Source organism: Meriones unguiculatus, chromosome 17, assembly GCF_030254825.1.
Source record: "Meriones unguiculatus strain TT.TT164.6M chromosome 17, Bangor_MerUng_6.1, whole genome shotgun sequence".
Taxonomy (NCBI): Eukaryota; Metazoa; Chordata; class Mammalia; order Rodentia; family Muridae; genus Meriones; species Meriones unguiculatus.
Window position 1 is genome coordinate 78,043,280 of NC_083364.1, and position 18,349 is coordinate 78,061,628.

At 38.4% G+C, this 18,349-nt stretch overlaps 1 protein-coding gene across 5 annotated transcripts in view; it reads right to left on the minus strand.

Annotated features, from left to right (window-relative positions):
- Positions 1-781: 781 nt before the first annotated feature.
- Positions 782-18,349, minus strand: part of Nrip1 (nuclear receptor interacting protein 1) — an 85,713-nt gene continuing 68,145 nt past the window's right edge. For 4 of the 5 annotated variants that reach the window (XM_060370665.1, XM_021650039.2, XM_021650040.2 and 1 more), the window contains one exon: positions 782-8,457. In XM_060370665.1, coding sequence (XP_060226648.1) covers positions 4,622-8,113 — 3,492 coding nt within the window. In that variant the 5' untranslated portion in view covers positions 8,114-8,457 and the 3' untranslated portion in view covers positions 782-4,621. Of the gene's footprint in view, positions 8,458-17,166; positions 17,281-18,349 lie in introns of all 5 variants that reach the window. The other variant, XM_060370664.1, reaches the window with a different exon arrangement.

Here is an 18,349-nt window from a genome sequence, read left to right on the forward strand (position 1 = left end):
ATTTGGTTTGGAAGATTCTTCATATCAAAGGCACAAGTATTTTGTTAAAAAAATTAACTGGTGGCTCTTTTAAAAATCCATCTCAGGCAATGCACCTAGGCTTTCTTACCATGTAAATAAAAACATGATTTCCCACCTCTCATTTTGAACTCACCATGTATGTATACAGCAAGCTGCAATCTGTCATTATGCAGATAGTGTACAATAGCAAGATGGGCCTTGAAGAGCTAGGGTTGTGAGCTCTAGAGAAGGCTCTGCCACTGAGCTGTACCTCAGCCTAAACACCTTTAAACCTGAGAATACCTGCTGAAATTATAAAACTATCTTAATCCCAGGAGATAGAATTTGTTTCTGGGCAAATGCTTCGATCCTTAATTACTAGAAGCCATATGAAAGTATAAGCCATTAATACATCAGACTGTAAGAGCAACAAGGTTTTATTTTCCTGTTTTTCCCTAAATAAGCTGTTCTTAGCTGGGTCTGATGGCTCAGATCTATACATTTTAGCTCCTTAGGAGGCCAAAGCAAGAAACCAAGTTTAAAGCTTGTGTGGACTACAAAGTTAGTTCAAGGAAATCTTAAGGCAACTTAGTGAGCCCTTGTCTCAAAACAAATTAAAAATAGGGTTGGGAATATAGCTCAGTAGTAGAACATGAGGCAGGTAGAAGCACTGGGCTCAGGCTTTCCTACTGCACATGAACATGAAGTAACATAGTCTCTATCACTGATCACACATGGATACGGCTTGCCAAGCTGAACTCTTCTCCTAGACACATACAGCTTTATTCGGAAAGTGATCCAAAGTTTTTATTGCATTTAAAACAAACAACGCATAAAAGATGAAATACAAGCCCCTGATAAAAATCTTAAGACAAAGTATATGTATCTAATTAACTTTATTTTGGAACACTGTACAAATTCCAGTTTAAAAAAAAATGTGGTGGTCATTCAATTACATACTGAGAAATGGAAGACAGACCACAGCCAGCTGTCATTTTTAGCTATGTTTTAAGTACATGTTTCTAAATATACTAACTTCTTGTTCAGTTGCTTATTTTTTCCCTTCATTTTTCTGAGACAGACAAAATACATGATCTATTGCTTTTTTCTTTTCGTTGTTTTTCTTTTTTTCTTTTTCTTTTTCTTTATGACCTGGGACTTTAACAATGATGGAAAACCTAAAAACCAGGAAAGCCCACAAAAAATAACTCATTTCAAGTTAGAGACAATGCATTTTTTTTCTCATTTATTCAAATTCACTGCAGGAAGTAAACACTAAAAGATTAAAAAAAAAAACAAAAAATTCACACTGCAGTATGTACAATTCATGACATCACATAAAGAAATCAAATTTAATAATAAAAATGGCAAATTATATCACTAAGCAGATTGCATCAAAACTGGCTGTAAGTGCCAACATTGTTACCATGAATGGTAAGTGCCTGTGCTCCAGCATTGAGGAACACTGGACTATTTCTGGTTACGCTTCCAGTGGGATTTTCAGATCTGTGAAGTTGGCGTGTGAATTCTATGTTGAAAAGTGGTTGATTAAAAAGGAAAATTAAGACCATTGGGTTGAAAGCATGTTCTCTCACAAAGCATAAGCCACAGAGGTCATGTCCAGAAACGGAATACTGTCATGTTGGGATGGACGTCTGATCTGACTTGTGAAGACATCTTTGTCAAGTGCACAGATGCACAGGGCTCCCCATGCACGCTTCATGCAGCAGGGATCACAACTTAAATAAAAGGTTTATTTTATACATTTGTCCAGACTTGCAACTGTATACATACATGCACATTTTTAAGCCTGTCTGATTATATTTACACTTAATACATGGAATATACAGGAACCAAAGAAATTAAAATGTTTTTCTGTTGCATTAGAACAATACAAAATATGTTTTTTTTTAAGGAAATCACTATTTACATCACCTTTAAAAACCAATTTTAACATCTTCATGTAACAAGTCAATATATATATATACACATTATATATATATATATAGAAAATATATATTCTCACCAGTTTATTCTTCTGTTAAGATGTAACAGAGAATAAACAGGTAATGCTACCTTACTGATGTCAATGAGAGCTGTAGTACCCATTCACAAATGACTTTATTAGGAAGAAACCACCTAGATATCGAAAATAGTCCTTGAAAATGTGTATGTGTGCATATTTGAATCTACATATGCAAACAAAGTGAATTTGTGGGTGTGTGCCCTTTCTCTTCTCTAATATTTCTTTAAACTCAATGTGGGGAATATACTTTAGTAAGTCAGAACAGCATTCTTTATAGTCATATTTATTTCTGAATTACATATTCTCATTCCAACAAAAAACAAAACAAAACAAACAAAACAAAGCAAAGCAATGCTGGCTCTGGACGTTTTCCTGACCTATGTGCCACTCAAGACGCCTACTGCCTCCAGCTGAGGACAAGCATTAGCATCCTACAATAAATTTCTAAGGCCCCAGCCCTTTCACATTGACCAAGAAAAATGACTTAGTGTAAAGCTTATTGATAGAGTGTAGACAAGGAGATTGTCATAGTATGGACATGGAGTAAAAGATCTTCACTGGCCAGTGGAAGTTTTCATAGCAGACTAAATATATGCCTTCTCCTTTCTCTGACGTAGCGTAATATACACTCCGATCACCATATAGCATATCCATTTACTATTTACAAATCATCTTGAGAAAAAAATAATCATTTAGAATTTTAGATAATTAAGAAATAATGTCCATTTTTTGATATAAAAAATCTTAGAAACAATTTCAAGTACGTACAACTTCAAATAAACTTCTTCCTACCTAATTGCTGAGTACACAATATTTTTTTCTTTTTTCTTTTGGTAAGTCGGTTGCTAACCTGGCTCAACATTGAAAACAAAACATTGTATGGTGGATGAACTGTGGGCTATAAAAACTGAACTTAAAAACCAACTTGCTTCAAGGTTGAAATTCCACCTGGCTCAATTAGATATTAAGTCTTCCAAGACAGTATCAGTGTTTACATTTAATGCCTGTTTCTAATAAATCGATCCTGTAAAGTGAGACGTAGGTCCTGTTATGGATAATGAGTGCCCTTTGATTTGGTGTCAGGTAATCTGAGTTTGATACCTTCCTTGGGTTGAATCTGCTAGCTTCAGAAGCACTGCTGTGCAAAGGATGGTTTGGATAGAAGGTTAAGGATGTATTTGAGAGAAGTTTCCCAACCATCCTGGGATCACCTGAGTTTGCTAAGTGGCCCTGTTATTCCACCTCTAAGGCTAATTAAGTCAATGTTACTAATTAGAACAAATAAATAATCACAGATTTTCCTGAGATGTTGACCCAGTTAGGAAAGTTGTCCCTTCTACCCATTTTTTTTTTTTGTCATAAAAAGTATTCTGAACCCGATTTCCAAAGATATAACAGCAATATAGGAATTACAATATTGCAAATTTTGAGTGGATGGGTGACTGTGCTGGGGAAAAAAGAGGCATCAAATAGTTTCTTTAAAGTCCTATGATCTGGAAAAGTCATATGGCATGGTTTTCAAACATCAGTATGCAGAAGAGACACATACAGAACATGTCAGGATACAGGCAGAAGACTCCTAGGTCCACTCACAGACCCGTTCTGTAGACCTGAGATGTTGCCTATGAATCTGCATTTTACACAACTGCTCTAGATAGTGCTAATGCAGTTTCTGTGTCCAGAATTAAGAAATCCTGGTCATAAGACTTACAGGTACCACAGGAATGATGAGAATTAACTTTCACCAGACATGGTGAAAACCACCTAAAGAAAATCCATGCTTGCTTTTTTTTTAAAAACTATTTCTAAGTAGTCAATTATTCAGGAAACTGCCTGAAGATGAATATTACCATCCCTAATTTTGTAAAAGGAGGAGTATTAATTTAGTAAAGTAGTCAAAATATAAAAAAATGGAAATCTGCCTTTTAAGGATATTAAACTCCCCTCTGTTATAATCAATTTTTACTAAATAGTACAAGGTTTAAAGAAATATATATTGAAAAGGTCTGGGGTGGAGCAGACACATTGGGAACCGCAAAACCCCTTCCAAGAGTTAAAAAGAATTTTCGTTTAGCAAAAGTGAAAAATGTAAGCATTACTTTTTCTTACTTTTGAACTGAGAGGTGTGAATCAGCCCAAGGCTTCTGGGTTTTTCTTAATTTGATTATCTTTCAAACAGGTAACAATTTGGAGTTTAAAAACATGTGTGTAGGCTGACTTCTGAGATGCAAAAATGAAGTACCCTAATAACAACAGCAAATTGCATCAATCCACTATTGATGGAGGTTTGCATTTTAATGTATGCCTCTTATTTACTATTATAAAACTGTTTCATTCGTAGGCTACTCACAGTTGTTATCTGATGCATACAGAAGTATTAAACAACCAACTTCTACTTCAGTAGTTTCCTCATGACATCTAATGTTAAGCAAAAATTAGTATGCATATTTAAACATCACCAGTAACCAATACTTTCAAAAATGAAGAAGTTTCAATTATACCATGCTTTTCTCAAATCATGCTCTTATTTATACAGATCTCAAGTTCATACTGATTAATTTTAAAAAAGATCCAAAATGGTATGGCAGGTACACATTATTCTGACTCTTTTTTTATTGTGAGGACGTTTCCCAGAAGTCCATAAACTTCTCCATTTGTACTGTGTGGGCGAGAAGCGTTATTTCCCATATGGCTATTGTAAGGGCTTCTTAGATTAAAGAAAGACGCTTTAGTTTCTGCAGCAGGAAGGAACTCTTCTTTGACTGTAACCTGTGAGATGCCCTCGGCAGATGAAGGCTCCCTCCAGATTTCTTTGTCCTGTGTTTCTTGATTGGTAACAGAGCTGCCTCCTTTCTGGAGCATGTAATAGAGTATTGGGTTAGTTTTGGTCAGTCTTGGAGAGTCTTTTTCATACTCACTCTTATCCATATCTGTGATGACCCACTTAATGGGTCCCTTCTCGCTGGGCATGGGCACGGAACACCCATTCAAAAGGCCCGGTTCTGGTCTGGACCCCACACAGCCCAAATGCTCTGGGAAAGGAGGGCTCAGAGGAGTTTTTACCACTCCTGGGTATGAAAATGTCCTATTATCCACACAACTGCCAGGCTGAGGGGAACTATACATCAGTCCATTCAAAGAAGAAATGCTGAATTCTTCTTTTTTGCTATTGGGCACATTGTTTTTGTGTCCTTTCTTTTTATTGTCGATGACAGAGTTACTCCGGTGTGGCGACAGATCTCGCACACAGTTCTCTGAGAGAAGCAGCTGTTTCAAAACATTGAAGCTTTTGCTCTCTCTGGCCCAACTTCTATTTTCACTATCACTGGTGGAACCATGCCCAGCAGGATACTTATATTCAAGATCATTTCTGCTAAATTTCAGCTCTTCCTGATTAAGCAACGACCCGTAGAGTACTTCCGGGGCACTGTGACTATTGGCAGTATCTACAGCACTATTTTTCATCTTTTTAAATGGATTTTCTAGTGGTTCTGTATAAAGCTTCCTTTTCTTAGGGACCATGCAAAAGTTCTTTGATTCCAGGGGTGTCAACTCATTATTTCTGTGACTCTTGTCCTGGTCATCTGCTGGGTAGCTCTCTTGATTCTGTCTCAGCAATCTACTTAACAGACCATTCTTTGAGAAAGAAAAATCCTGAGGTGAATCGGGCTCTGATTTGAAGTCCTCACACACTGGTAAGGCTGCTGTGCCCCTCTGCACGGTGGGGGTTACACCTAAGAACGGGGTGCTCTTGCTATCATGGTTTAAATGCACATTCGGGTTGTGAATCTGAAAGTCATCGCAAGGCTCAGATTTGATTTTCACCGTCAGTATCTGCTCACTTCCAGCTTTATCCGAATGCTCCTGAATAGCTCCATCTCTCAAAGGAATCCTCTCTTTCTTCTCGCTCTTCCCTTTGTTGGAGTTTCCCAGGAGCAACTGGAGGACCGTGCGTCTTTCTAGGAGATTTTCTATCTCACAACCAGGAAGCCCTGGTTCAGGTCCTGCTGGTTGATTGCTGAAGGCTTTGTTGTCTTCAAGTGCATTTGTTTTATTTGAGAGCATAGGGCTATTTAATCTATCAATCATACCGAGAGGTTTATCTGTAGTTCCACTTAAGAGCTGTTTGCTGGGTCTCTGTTCTTCTGTGGGCAAGGAAGACTGCATTCCACACTGTGCCAAATTTTGTAACAGTTTACTGGCACTGAACGTTGCTGAGTTTTGTGCACCTTCACTGGGGGCTGGTTTCTCTCCTTGGGATTCTTTGCTTTTTGTGAGGTCCATCAAGTGGCTAGCCATGGTATTTGTTAGTTTTGAAGTGGGAGTACTGCAGGCATATGGTGGGGAATTCCACTTGATGACCAGAGAGTGCTGAGAAAGATTGATGGGAGACTCTCCTTTAGTGGATACGTGCAGGGGTGGAGTGCTTACTGGGGTAGCCCTGCTGGCACTGGGGCTTTCGATGACAGAAGTCCTTGTGTAATTCTGCGGACTGAACTTAGTCACGTCACTGTGGACTTCCTGAGGGCTGGCATTCCTCTCAGCATTTTCTTCACTCTTATGGCCAAGTAGCAACTGAAGAAGCGTGACTTTCTGGTGTGAATTCAGCTTGGAATTTGTTGAGGTATCTTGATCTTCTTTGATGTCAACACCGGGGACTTTTGGATCCCAGGTGTTTAACAAGGACTGAGTTAGGTTCTCAAGGGAGACAGGCCGGTCGGCTTCTGGTTTTTCAATGCGGTGTTTGCAAGACAGGTCTATGGGAACACAATTGGAGTATGAGCTTTCGTCTCCACTGCTGTCATCTGTAAAGCTGGGATTGTTGTCAGAGTACTCATCAATGGTGGTGGGAGTGCTACTCTCCTCAAAACTGCTTCCTCTCTCATGCTGGCTGTGCCCATTCATCGGCGTGGGGACGGTCTGGCTTTTGAGAAGATGTAAAAGCAAACTGTTATTGGCAGCTTGCTTTGTGTTGTTTCTGTCCAGTGAGTTCTTATAGCCCGTATTTTTGGGGGAAGAAGGAACAATGCCTACTGGATTCTGAAATGTTGGAGGGCTAGTCTTGCTGGCCACCAGCTTGCTGGATGATGACGATGTTCTGGCCTGCCCATTGAGATGGCCAGATGCCCCTTTGGAGAGATGGAAGCTGCTTATGTCCTTCTGACCGTTTTCTTGCAGTCTGGCCATGGCAGCAAGTCTCTCACTTGCTGCCTGATGTGCACTCTGTGTTTTGAGAGCATGTTCCCGAGAGTACTGCTGCAGGTGGGCTTCGCTCGAAAGGAGCAGTGCTAACTGGCTGCAGGCAACACTGGGCTTGGGGGAGGTGGCAGGACTGGCCCTTTTCTCCACCATGCTGGCAACAGCCTGGAGTCTTGCAGCACATGACAAGGGTTCACTCATGACCTTTGTTCCGCTCTGCCCCGCATGATGAGGTGACTCCACAAAGCTATCTCTGATGAGGTTTGGAGCTACCTCAGGGAGGGTGGCACCTGACTTTTGATCCTTGGTTTTGCTTTTCTTCAACAGCGTTTTTAAGTGACTTGAGGCCACGCCGTAGCACCTTAAATCCTTCTCCACTTTTAAGGAATCGTGACTGAGGGCATATCCCTGCTCCTTGAGGCTCTGTCTAATTTGCTGTGACAGAGCAACAGTCTGCAGCCTAGAGCTGAATGACTGAAGCAAAGAGGCCAGTAATGTGCTATCCTGTTTGCCTTTAGGCACACTGTCAACCATGCCAGCTAGCAAAGCTTCCTTCTTTACGTTTAAATTCACGATGGAATCAGACAGCCTCTTCCGCTTTGCCGCATTCCAGTCCTCAGAAGACTGCAGCAGTCTGGCTTTTTTGAGATGCAGCATGCCAGATCCCTGGTACGTATGTGTACTGAGAGCGGGACCATTGCTTTGACAGGTGGGAAACGCACTGCCAGAGATGGTAAAGTTCTGCTCTTCTTCGTTGTGGCCAGCAGACTTTTTGTCAACGGCAGTACCTGATCCCCCTGCTGCCTGATGCATTAGTAATCCTTCTAGGTAAGTTAAAACAATAGAATCCTGATGCACATCAGAGCCAAGCTCTTCTCCATGAGTCATGTTCAATAAAAGTGCTCACAGGGGCTCGGCTTCTATTCACTTTAAAGATGGTTTTCTTGTCTGTAAGATCGGACTTCAGGAAATTATTGTCAGTTGATCACCTTCCATAGCAGTCAGAGAGCAATGCACTGTTACATTCTGACCACGATATCATCTGGCAGTGACAGCTAAAAGGCAGGCAAACTCCACTGCAGACTACAGGACTGATCACAGGCTAGGCAAGGAGCAGCCGCACAATCCCCTGCGTAACTCCGTGGTATGCAGTGGCACACAGGAAATGCTTCTTAGGGAAGATACTGTTCTTTCTTCATCTTTTGTTGCTCACCAAATGCACACACCAGTATCTAAAAATATATAAACAAAAATAGTTGAGGTACAGAACTGGAGTCATGCTCATTACCTTAAGGAACAGAATATAGCATAAGTTTATGCATATCAATTTCATATCTACACTATGTACACATACACATGCAAGTCACATCCATTTGATATGTGATTTGTAGGAAGTAGCCTTAAAAATACTTCATTGCAACTGAAGAATGAGATAAGGACTCATGAATATCTGTGTAATCATACTTAGCATAGTTTGCAAACAGGCTCCAACATTGTACAATGATGTTCGTTTACTCGTCTCATTGTTTATTTCCTACCTTACCAGAAAAACTATGTGACAGGTTAATAATAATCATTTCCTAAATCAGAAATCAAGCTGAATTTAACTTTAGGAACACAAAATGACATATAAAAGTGTGCTCCTTCTGGTTGAGGTCTATGCTAACTATAACTTGTATACACAGCACACTAGACACAACACTTTATATATGAATTTTAGAAAGGAAAATCGTTCTTAAAACAAGCCTGCATACACACGTTCTTGCCCTCTGAAGTTTGGTTAAATGGGAATCTAAAAGGCTGCATCACAACTTTGAGACTGTACACTGTAACATCATTTGCATTACAGAGGACTAACAGGAAACAGCCACCCTGAGCATTCACTTTATTCCTTTCACATAACAGTACAACACAACTCTGAAGTCCAGGTCTGCATGGAGATCTGTTTTAGGATTGTGGAGAGACATGAAAAAGAGAAGCTGGGATAGGGGTCACTAGCACTGGGCAAGGGGAGCCTTTACCCACATTTCCACAACAGCCTCAATATAAAGAGAGTCCTCTTCTCCCTATCCTTTCTATTTTTTTTTTTTACATCCCCAATGAATACAAATACTTTCAAACAGTAAACATGATTCAAAAAATATGGTAAAATGCTTTAAAATTTTAAGTGAAAATTTTAATAAAAAATTTCATTTAACCAAGGACCATGTGTGGATATAACCTAGAACCTCCGCTCAGATGTAGCCTGTGGTAGCTCAGTAACCACTTGGTTTCTCATAGTCAGGGGAACAAGGACTATTTCTAACAGGAACTCAATGACTGGCTTTTTGGCCTCCCCACCCCCGAAGGGAGGAGCAGTCCTGTTAGGCCACAGAGGAGGGCTTTGCAGCCAGTCCTGAAGATAACTGATAAAACAAGATCAGATGAATGGGGAGGAGGTCCCCCCTATCAGTGGACTTGGAAAGGGGCACAGTGGAGATGTGGGAGGGAGGAAGGGACTGGGAGGGAATGAGGGAGCAAGACATGGCTGAGATACAGAGTTAATAAAATGTAACTGATAAGAAAAAAATAAAATTAAAAAAAAATATTTTTCATTTTCTGCCCAAAAAACTAAAGAAAGTTGAAAAAGGTTGATTTCCATTAGATGAACCAGAAGCTGAAAACAAAGACTCCTAGACATGCCATTGACTTATACAAGACACACCTTGACTAATGTGTTCAGATATAATGTCTAAGTAGATTTTCTCAAATTCAAGTAAGAACGAGTAAACAATTGTAGCCTAAATATCACAAGAAATACAGTGTTTTCCAATGATTTACTCAGGGGGAAGGACATCATCATTCCGTGGTTTTACTATCATAAAGTCAGAACCCGTTCTGTCCACCGGGATGCCAAGAGCATCTTTCAAACTTTCAAGATGTTGAGCAACTAAAATTCATGTGAGACTCTTTATTAAGTGGAAAAATGCCAAATGCAGGTGCAAGACAAAATGGAAGGAAAGAGAGGATTGAAAATGAGGGTCATTTGTTTGATTGGTCATCACAGTTACAGTTAATCTAAGAATGAAAAATATTTACCAGTTTTTAAGACAAACTTTTCTGCTCTCTACTCAGCATAATTGGCTGTTGAAAGTTTTCAGAGTAACACATGCTGGACAGAAAATGAAAAAAAAAAGTTGCCTTATGACTTGTGCTTAATAAAAACTTATAAATAGGAGTATACAAGTCTGATCTTGCAGATTTTTATATTCTGCGAGATGATGCAGCATCATGTGTTTTACAACTGGCCTGCTTTGAATAGTGAAGGCATTTCAGGATTGCCTTATCTTGTTGGGGACTCAATTATTGTCCTCTTGTCTTTTTAAGTGTAATGAATTGCTGTAATGGTTCATCTCATCATCTTGGTGAGATTGAGAAACACCCAGATCAGTAAAGCTCATCCCTGAGTGCACCCGTGAGAACAATTATTTCTAGAGAGGATTAACCAGGTGAGGTGAGCCACCTGGAGGGGAGGACCCCAGGTGGAATAAAAGCAGAACAAAGACACAGCTCAGCGCAGTCTCTGCTCCCTGTCCACCGAGATGTGAGCTGCTCCACACCCAGCAGACTGACACCTTCCCAAGCGTGAGCTAACGTAGCCTAAATCTCTGTTCTTAAGTTGGTTGCTCTGATATTTCAACACAGCATCATCAAAAATTCCAAACCATTCCCACAACAGCAAAATGGAAAAATCCTTAAAAGAAAACTTATAAAAGTTGGCACAGAAGGCACCAGTGGATTTGTATATGATAACAACAAAATACAATATTATACTCTATTATGAACACGTTCCTAGGATGGAATAAAGTCCAGTGCTAAATACTTGCAACAGCCCAAGGCCTTGGGTTTGACCCTCAGCACCACATGCACACAGACATACATGACTGTAACTTTAAAAGTGATTATCAATTAATTCATATTCTTTTATATAAGCTTTGAAAACTAAAGCTTGAAAACTAAAGCTGGGTTTAAAGAACCATGGTAGTGTTCCAGGGACTACTCCACTTCACAGAAATTTAATGTAGTTCATGTCTGTTATTCAAGAGTATTAAAATTGTACATTACACTCTGCTTTTATTATTATGAAAGCATTTATAAGCATAAAATATCTTTTAGATCTTCCTTATGAAATAAACTTTACTGGCTCTTTAGCTATTTCAACGCACAGATGCTTTAATGAAACAACTATCAATGTTTGAACTTAAGAGTTTATTTTCAAAAGGGATGTATTTTTGTATTTAACAAAGTACCTGAAAAGTATGAAGTTAGGGCAAAGGGTGTATGTGTGTGTGTTTTATAAGGGATGTAAGTAAGTTACATCCCATTCTTGGAATAGGTACAGTATTGCTTCCTTCAAGTAGCTAGATTTTATATTCTCTATTACTTTTGGTTGAAGATATATAATAGTACTATCTTGTTGCTTTTAGATTCAATATCTTTCTTTCAATAAAATGCTCCATTACAAACACACTTAAATGATTTGATATCTATGATGTCACAGAGCATGCTATTTAAAGTAAGTCTAAGGAATGACTTCCACTTGCTTCCATGAAAATTTCCCAATTTCTTCATTGTCAAACCATAATTATTTGAGTATTAAATTTCAAGAAATTTCTGCACTGAAGCTTTTTTTTTTTTGATTCTTGGCTTTTGTTCCTAAAAATATAGAAGGGTTCAAGGATTACTTCCTTGTGCCACTCAAGAGTAACTATTTTGACAACATTATCTATTGTGCATTATACTGTGGGTCCCTTGAAGGGTCTTTCTAGACAAAGGGTTAAAAAAAGTACATTACAGTAATTATTAATGTAAAAAGGAAAAAGTAGTAAGAACATCCCAAAGTCCTGTTTATTGACCAAGAAAGGAAATTTCAAAAGTTGAAAATGAGAGGGAAGCACCACAGCATGTAACACTATCCAGAGGTTGACAATGCTTTTCCAACCCAGTACGTAAGGAACTGCAAGAGGAAAGCTCAACAATTTTACAGAGCAAGAAAGAGAAAGCACTTGAGATAAGGGTCCTAACCCTTTACTAAGAAGGGAGGACCACAGTGACTCTTGCACTATAAATCCAACATGAGGATATTGCTGGGTAAAAAACAAAACAGAACAAAACAAAACAAAATGAAAACACCCAAAAACTTCAAAAAGAGTAGAATGAGCATCCCCGAGATACTTTACAGCCTGGATTTGACAAGTGGGAGGTAAAGGCGCCAAAACTTTCTTTCAGTGCTATCTTCATCAAAAGTTAGATGAGTGGTTGGATGTTTAATGGGCACACCTCCAAAATGAACTTATTGAAATCAGTTTGCTCAAAGCAATTAAAACTTAAAAGCCACCCTCTCAAGGGTGGGAAGTGGGTGTTTGGCCCAAGACTCTACTTTTTCTTCATTTCCGGTCCCTGGCTTTATCCCTATTGGGGACTTGCACAGGTTTAAATCAGTCACTTAAATTCCCCACTTAAAAAAGCTTCCATGGGAGAAGTAGCTGCTTGACTAACTCAAGCGTTCATCACAGGCTGGATTTATCATCACGATTCCAAGCAATTTGCTAAATTGTAGTTGACAAAGTAAGTGGCACTTTGACCAGAAGGGTATGCTGGCATAACAGTTGTACAAAAGACGCAACAACATGTTTTATGGCTTTCCTACTGAATTCTACAGAAGGAGAGGGTTTTGAAGTCCACTTAATTCCCTTCAAATTATTTATTTTCTGAAAGTCACAATATTTTAAACTGTGTTTATTTAAAAGCTAAATATGAAATTATACTCACTTATTTCATAAAGGTTATATACTAAATAAAATGCAAAAGAAAACAAAACAAAACAAAACCATTCTGGATCTTTAAGTACCCAGATAAATGCAAAAGAGAGGACAGGAAATGATTATCTCTATGCTGATATAATAAAATTCTGAACTATCTTAAGAAGACTTGAAGTAATAAAAAATAATCACTAACAAATTACTTTGGTAATGACACCAGTTTCTTTTCTTTTCGCTTTCTTCCCTCCCCTTCTCCCTCCCCTCCTCCCCCTCCTCCTCCCTCCCCCCTCCTTCCCTCTTTTCTTTTTTTAAAGTCTAAATTCACAGTAACATAGGCAATAGCTTTCAGGCTGTCTGTCTTTAACACTTCTTCAAAGTAACACAAATGCATTCTTTTAGTTTTCAAAGTCTATTTCCTAGTCTCTAACAAAATACTGAGTAGCATGGAAAACCAGCCCCTTTCTCTTGGAATTGCCTGTTTCTAACATGTGTACATGGGGATATTGGTGCATAATTTCTATTGAGCTCAACTGCAGTTTCTCCATCTTTAAAATATGTCTGACATACAGACAGAAACCCAAGGTCAAGGTCACAAATGAGCAAGAAAGATTACCAAGAGAACTGATGTAACGGCTGGCGTTCGATCAAAGCTCCCAGGGTTTCTAGCGCACTTCAGACATTTTGCATTTACTCACAGGATACACCCTGTTTTAAAAACATTCCTTTCATCTTGAAGACAAGACCTTCATATCCTTTTCTCATTACAAAGCATGATTCTACTAAATGTAATTCCGCAGGAGTTTTTAACACGTGCAGATGCATACACATCTTGTACTTTTATTGGTGATAATTCATCTTCCTCATGATAATTTTGAAAGTAAACTTAGCTTGCATATCTCCAAACATATCCTGCTCCCAAACAGGTTCAATCTACATGAGATTAAATTGAATACTGTATTTCACAATACTGTTGAGAACTATAGAAATGTTTTGTAATATTTCCATCACAATTTCCAACAAATGTTTGAGAAGAAAGTTTAGTATCCAACAATTGATATAAAAGTATGCTTTCTGTAATGAAATTATTATTAAGGTGAAATTATCTAATGAAGCCATGGACATAGAAGGAGCAGGGTGCACTTGAGATCTATAAGTTAACTTCAAATTTGTCATATCTTTTGATGCATGCTTAATATAGTTGGGCAAGTTGTGATACACTTTTAATCCTAGTATTCTGAAGGCAGAGGTGCAGCTGTATCTCTTTGAGTTCAAGGCCAGCCTAGTCTATATAGCAAGTTTCAGGACAGCCAAAACTACATAATAAAGATGGTCTCAAGATAGTTGGGGGAGGAGGGTGAAGGAAAGAAAGAAAAAGTGTAATGTAGAAATTATCCACTAATTATTTTGATAAAAAAATCACAACCTATTTCTGCCAAATAAGGAAAGTTCCATTGATGAGTTGTTTTGGAAAACAAGCAAAATTCCTTGTAAAATACATCATCCAAGTTGTCTTGGTGGGAACACTTACAGTTAATGACGTGTTCCTCTTTACATATTACTTGGGTAAAAGTGCTGACATGCTGTGAATAGACCATAATTTTCCAGAAATGGTAAACATGATGTACCACTGTTATTGCCAGTGTTGGCCAAGAACCAAAATACCTTTAGACTGCGGTATCTATCTATCTATCTATCTATCTATCTATCTATCTATCTATGACAGATTCTGCTATAGACACAGTCTATGGAGAAGACAGGCATATATAGTGATGATACCTGTAAGAAAGAAGCTAATAATGAGCCCATTAACCACAGCACAAGCATACTCTATGCACAAGGCTCTAGGGAAAGTTCTACATTTGCAACATGTCACAGCTAAAAGGAAAGAAGAACTCACACAGCCAGCCATGCTCAACTTGCAAAATAGGGGTAGCTTTTTTAAATTTTATTTTAAAATAGTTTTATTGATTCTTTGAGAATTTCATATAATGCATTTTGATTATATTCACCTCAACTCTTCCTTCTGATTGTTAAATGTCTACACGCTGCATAGGGATATAGCCCACTTATAAAACCTTTGCCTAGTGTTTGTTAGAAGCTAGCATACAAGTGATAGTATGCAAACACAGGTATACATACCCAGCTATGAACTTTCAAAGGTTTCTACTTAATGACAGTGACTCTGTAATTTCCAGTTATTTCAATATGAACTTTTTAGAGAATGAAAACATTTGATTTTGCTTTTGACTTTCACTTCACTTCATTCCTTCTGAGAGGAAAGAAAAGGAGTGTGTGCTTGTTCTTCTGTAGAGTAGGGGTAGCTTTTTACTTGTGAGTCCAGAGCACTCAGAGAAATTTTCACAATCATCTCATTTGAAAAACTGTATTTTGTTTGCTTGTTTGTTTGTGTATGCCTTGATCCTCAATACAGGGTAAATTCCACACAGGCAAGAATCAGATCTTTTCATTCCTGTATCTACAGGATTGGGCAGACATAGCTGTCTTAGAATGTGTCAGAAAGTCAACATCTGAGAACCTCAATCCTGGTAAATAGGTGCGGGCCATCACAGTATGTGAGAGACCGCCATATTTAAGATGATATTGTGTTATTTCTAACATTTGGCTTGAAATTCAAGACTTGTTTCTTCTCAATATAAACCAACAAAAATACAAAAAAATAAAGTAATAAGATTTGAGTTAGAAATTTAGCCCAGTGGTAGAGTACCTACCTACGTAGCAAATTCAAGGCCATGGGTTAAGTCCCTAGTGACAAAAACAAAAATATCCAGAAGTAAATAAAGTTGTTTGTTTGCTTTAATCTTACATGAGTGACAACTGTTTCTGATATTTCTAGAAGATTTATGCATTTTAAAAATGCATAGTTTTCGCTGTTGTACCAGTCACATGAGAAAGAGTCAGTATACAAAGATCATGTCAAAAGTAAGTGTACATTTCCATACACTGGCACTCTGCATTTTTCTTCATTTTCCCCTTTCTTATTGTTGCCTATATTATTTGTGAAATTTCTTTCGATGAAGGCATATTAAGAAATGAAGTTCCACACTGAAATGGTTGTTCTCTAAAAACAAAAAAACAAAAAAAAAATTCACATCTTATAAAAATAATTATAATGAGACAAAGTAAGAAAAACTTTCTAAAATAAAGCTTTTCCATTTTACTGTATCAAGTATAACCAAGAAAATACTCTTCATTTCCATTTTAAATATTAATCACTGAAGTAAATATTTATTCATTAAAGAATTTAGATTCCATTTCTACCCCTATATATGGAGAACATCAAACATAAGCTTTCACTTAATTTGACTAACTACAAATAGTCTCCTAAAGTGATTCCATTAGAACATGTAAAAGTGGGGCTAGGGAGGTGACTTGTGGGTAAGAGTGCTTGCTGTGCAAATGTGAGGACCTGAGTTCAAATCCCAAGAACCCATTTCAAAGCTGACATAGAAAAGAACTGTCCATAATCCTACTCCTACAGGAAAGATGGAAGGTAGAGAAATGTGACTCCCTGGAGGTTTGTGAGCCAGCTAGTCTGACAAACAACACAGATCTTGTCACAACAAAGAAATGTGAGGATCTGCAACTGAGATTTTCCTCTCACTTCCAGGTACACGTGATGGCATGGAGATACCAGCATTCATAAAGAGAAATGTGGGCGCAGGTGTACATACACACAGACACACATACTGCACACATGCACACGGACGCATTCACATACCACACATAAACACACAAGCACACATGGATAAATGCATATAATCAAGTCACCCCTTAAAACCTAAATCAGAGAAAATGAAAACCAATTCAACAAAAACAAATATTACCAACCTGGACTTTCTTGAATACTGACACAGATGAGGAGCATATATTTACTGTGTCTTTAAAATACTAGCCTGTGGCCATCAGTAGAAACACAAGGGAAACCATTCCTGGGACCTGAATTAAAAAGTGAAGGTCCGGGTTCACTCCTGTTCTCAGACAATATTATTATTATTATTATTATTATTTTAATTTTTTATTTAACTTTTATTAATTATACTTTATTCCTTTTGTATCCCCCCATAAGTCCCTCCCTCCTCCCCTCCCAGTCCCACCCTCCCCCCCTTTCTGCATGCATACCTCTCCCCAAGTCCACTGATAGGGGAGGTCCTCCTCTCCTTCTTTGTGATTTTTTTTTGTTTGTTTGTTCTTCTCAATGCAGTTTCTTCAGGAACCTTGAACAATCTTCTGACCCTGGGGAAAGCCAGCCCACAGCTTAAATAGCCTCTGGGTAGCCAACCCCAGCGTGCCTCGTGGGCAATGCAGATAGGTCCACATAAACGGAAGCAAGCCAGATCCTCAGCCTTAGCCAAATATGGGGTTGTTTGTGACAGAGAGCACTCACATCGGGAAGGTGGAAGGCAGAAACCAGCTCCATCTTTAAGGCACGGCATTACGCAGCTCTCTACAGTTCCCCCTTTTTGTTTTAGACGCATCAGGCAAGAGTAGAGGTCTGACCTCTGATATTAGAAATAAATTGGGACTTTGTACCGATGTTTATTTAGGTGTCATCCACCCAAAGAGCATCAGACCTGTCCGATACCTTTTTCTCAGAGGCGGGACCTGGGGCATCAACCCGCATGCAATCAGACATGCTCAGACAATATTATTAAATAAAGTTAACTCTGTGATTCTTTTATAAATCCAGGAAAATAATAATTTTTGGACAGAAAGTACGGACTATGTTATTAGTATTAATGTTCAACCTTATTTAAACTATGGGCTCAAGGCTGAGAGAAATTGTACTAAGATAGTAATAGAGTGAGAGATTACAGAGAGAGAGAGAACTCAGGTGAAGACTGAATGAGCCAGTGGACGAGAAGGAGCCAGAAGATTCAAAAAGATTGCTGGAGTTAGTTTGAAGTCAAGCAGAGCAATCCGGAGGTCGATAGAAAAGCCAGATTAAATAAGTCAGTTGGGAGAGGAATTTGAGCCAGAACAGCTGAGTTTAACCACCTAGCCCCAGAGCTCAGAAAGAACAAGAAAGGGTGAGCTTATTAAGTTGTAAGTCTCAGAAGGTGAAAGCATTCTAGGCCTAGGTTAGATTGTACTGAGGATAGAAGCTTCCAGGACTAGGCCTAGGTTAGCAGAAGAGGCAATAAGCCTCTAAGACAATTCAAACAGGAGAAAAAAAGTTACTTTCACAGGTTGTGTTCAATTTCTAGGTCTTTGATTTAAACTTGGGCAAGCTAGCCATTCTTTAAAATGGTATTATTTTTAAATGCACAAAACTAATTTGTATTTTATACAACGGTCTTGAGAA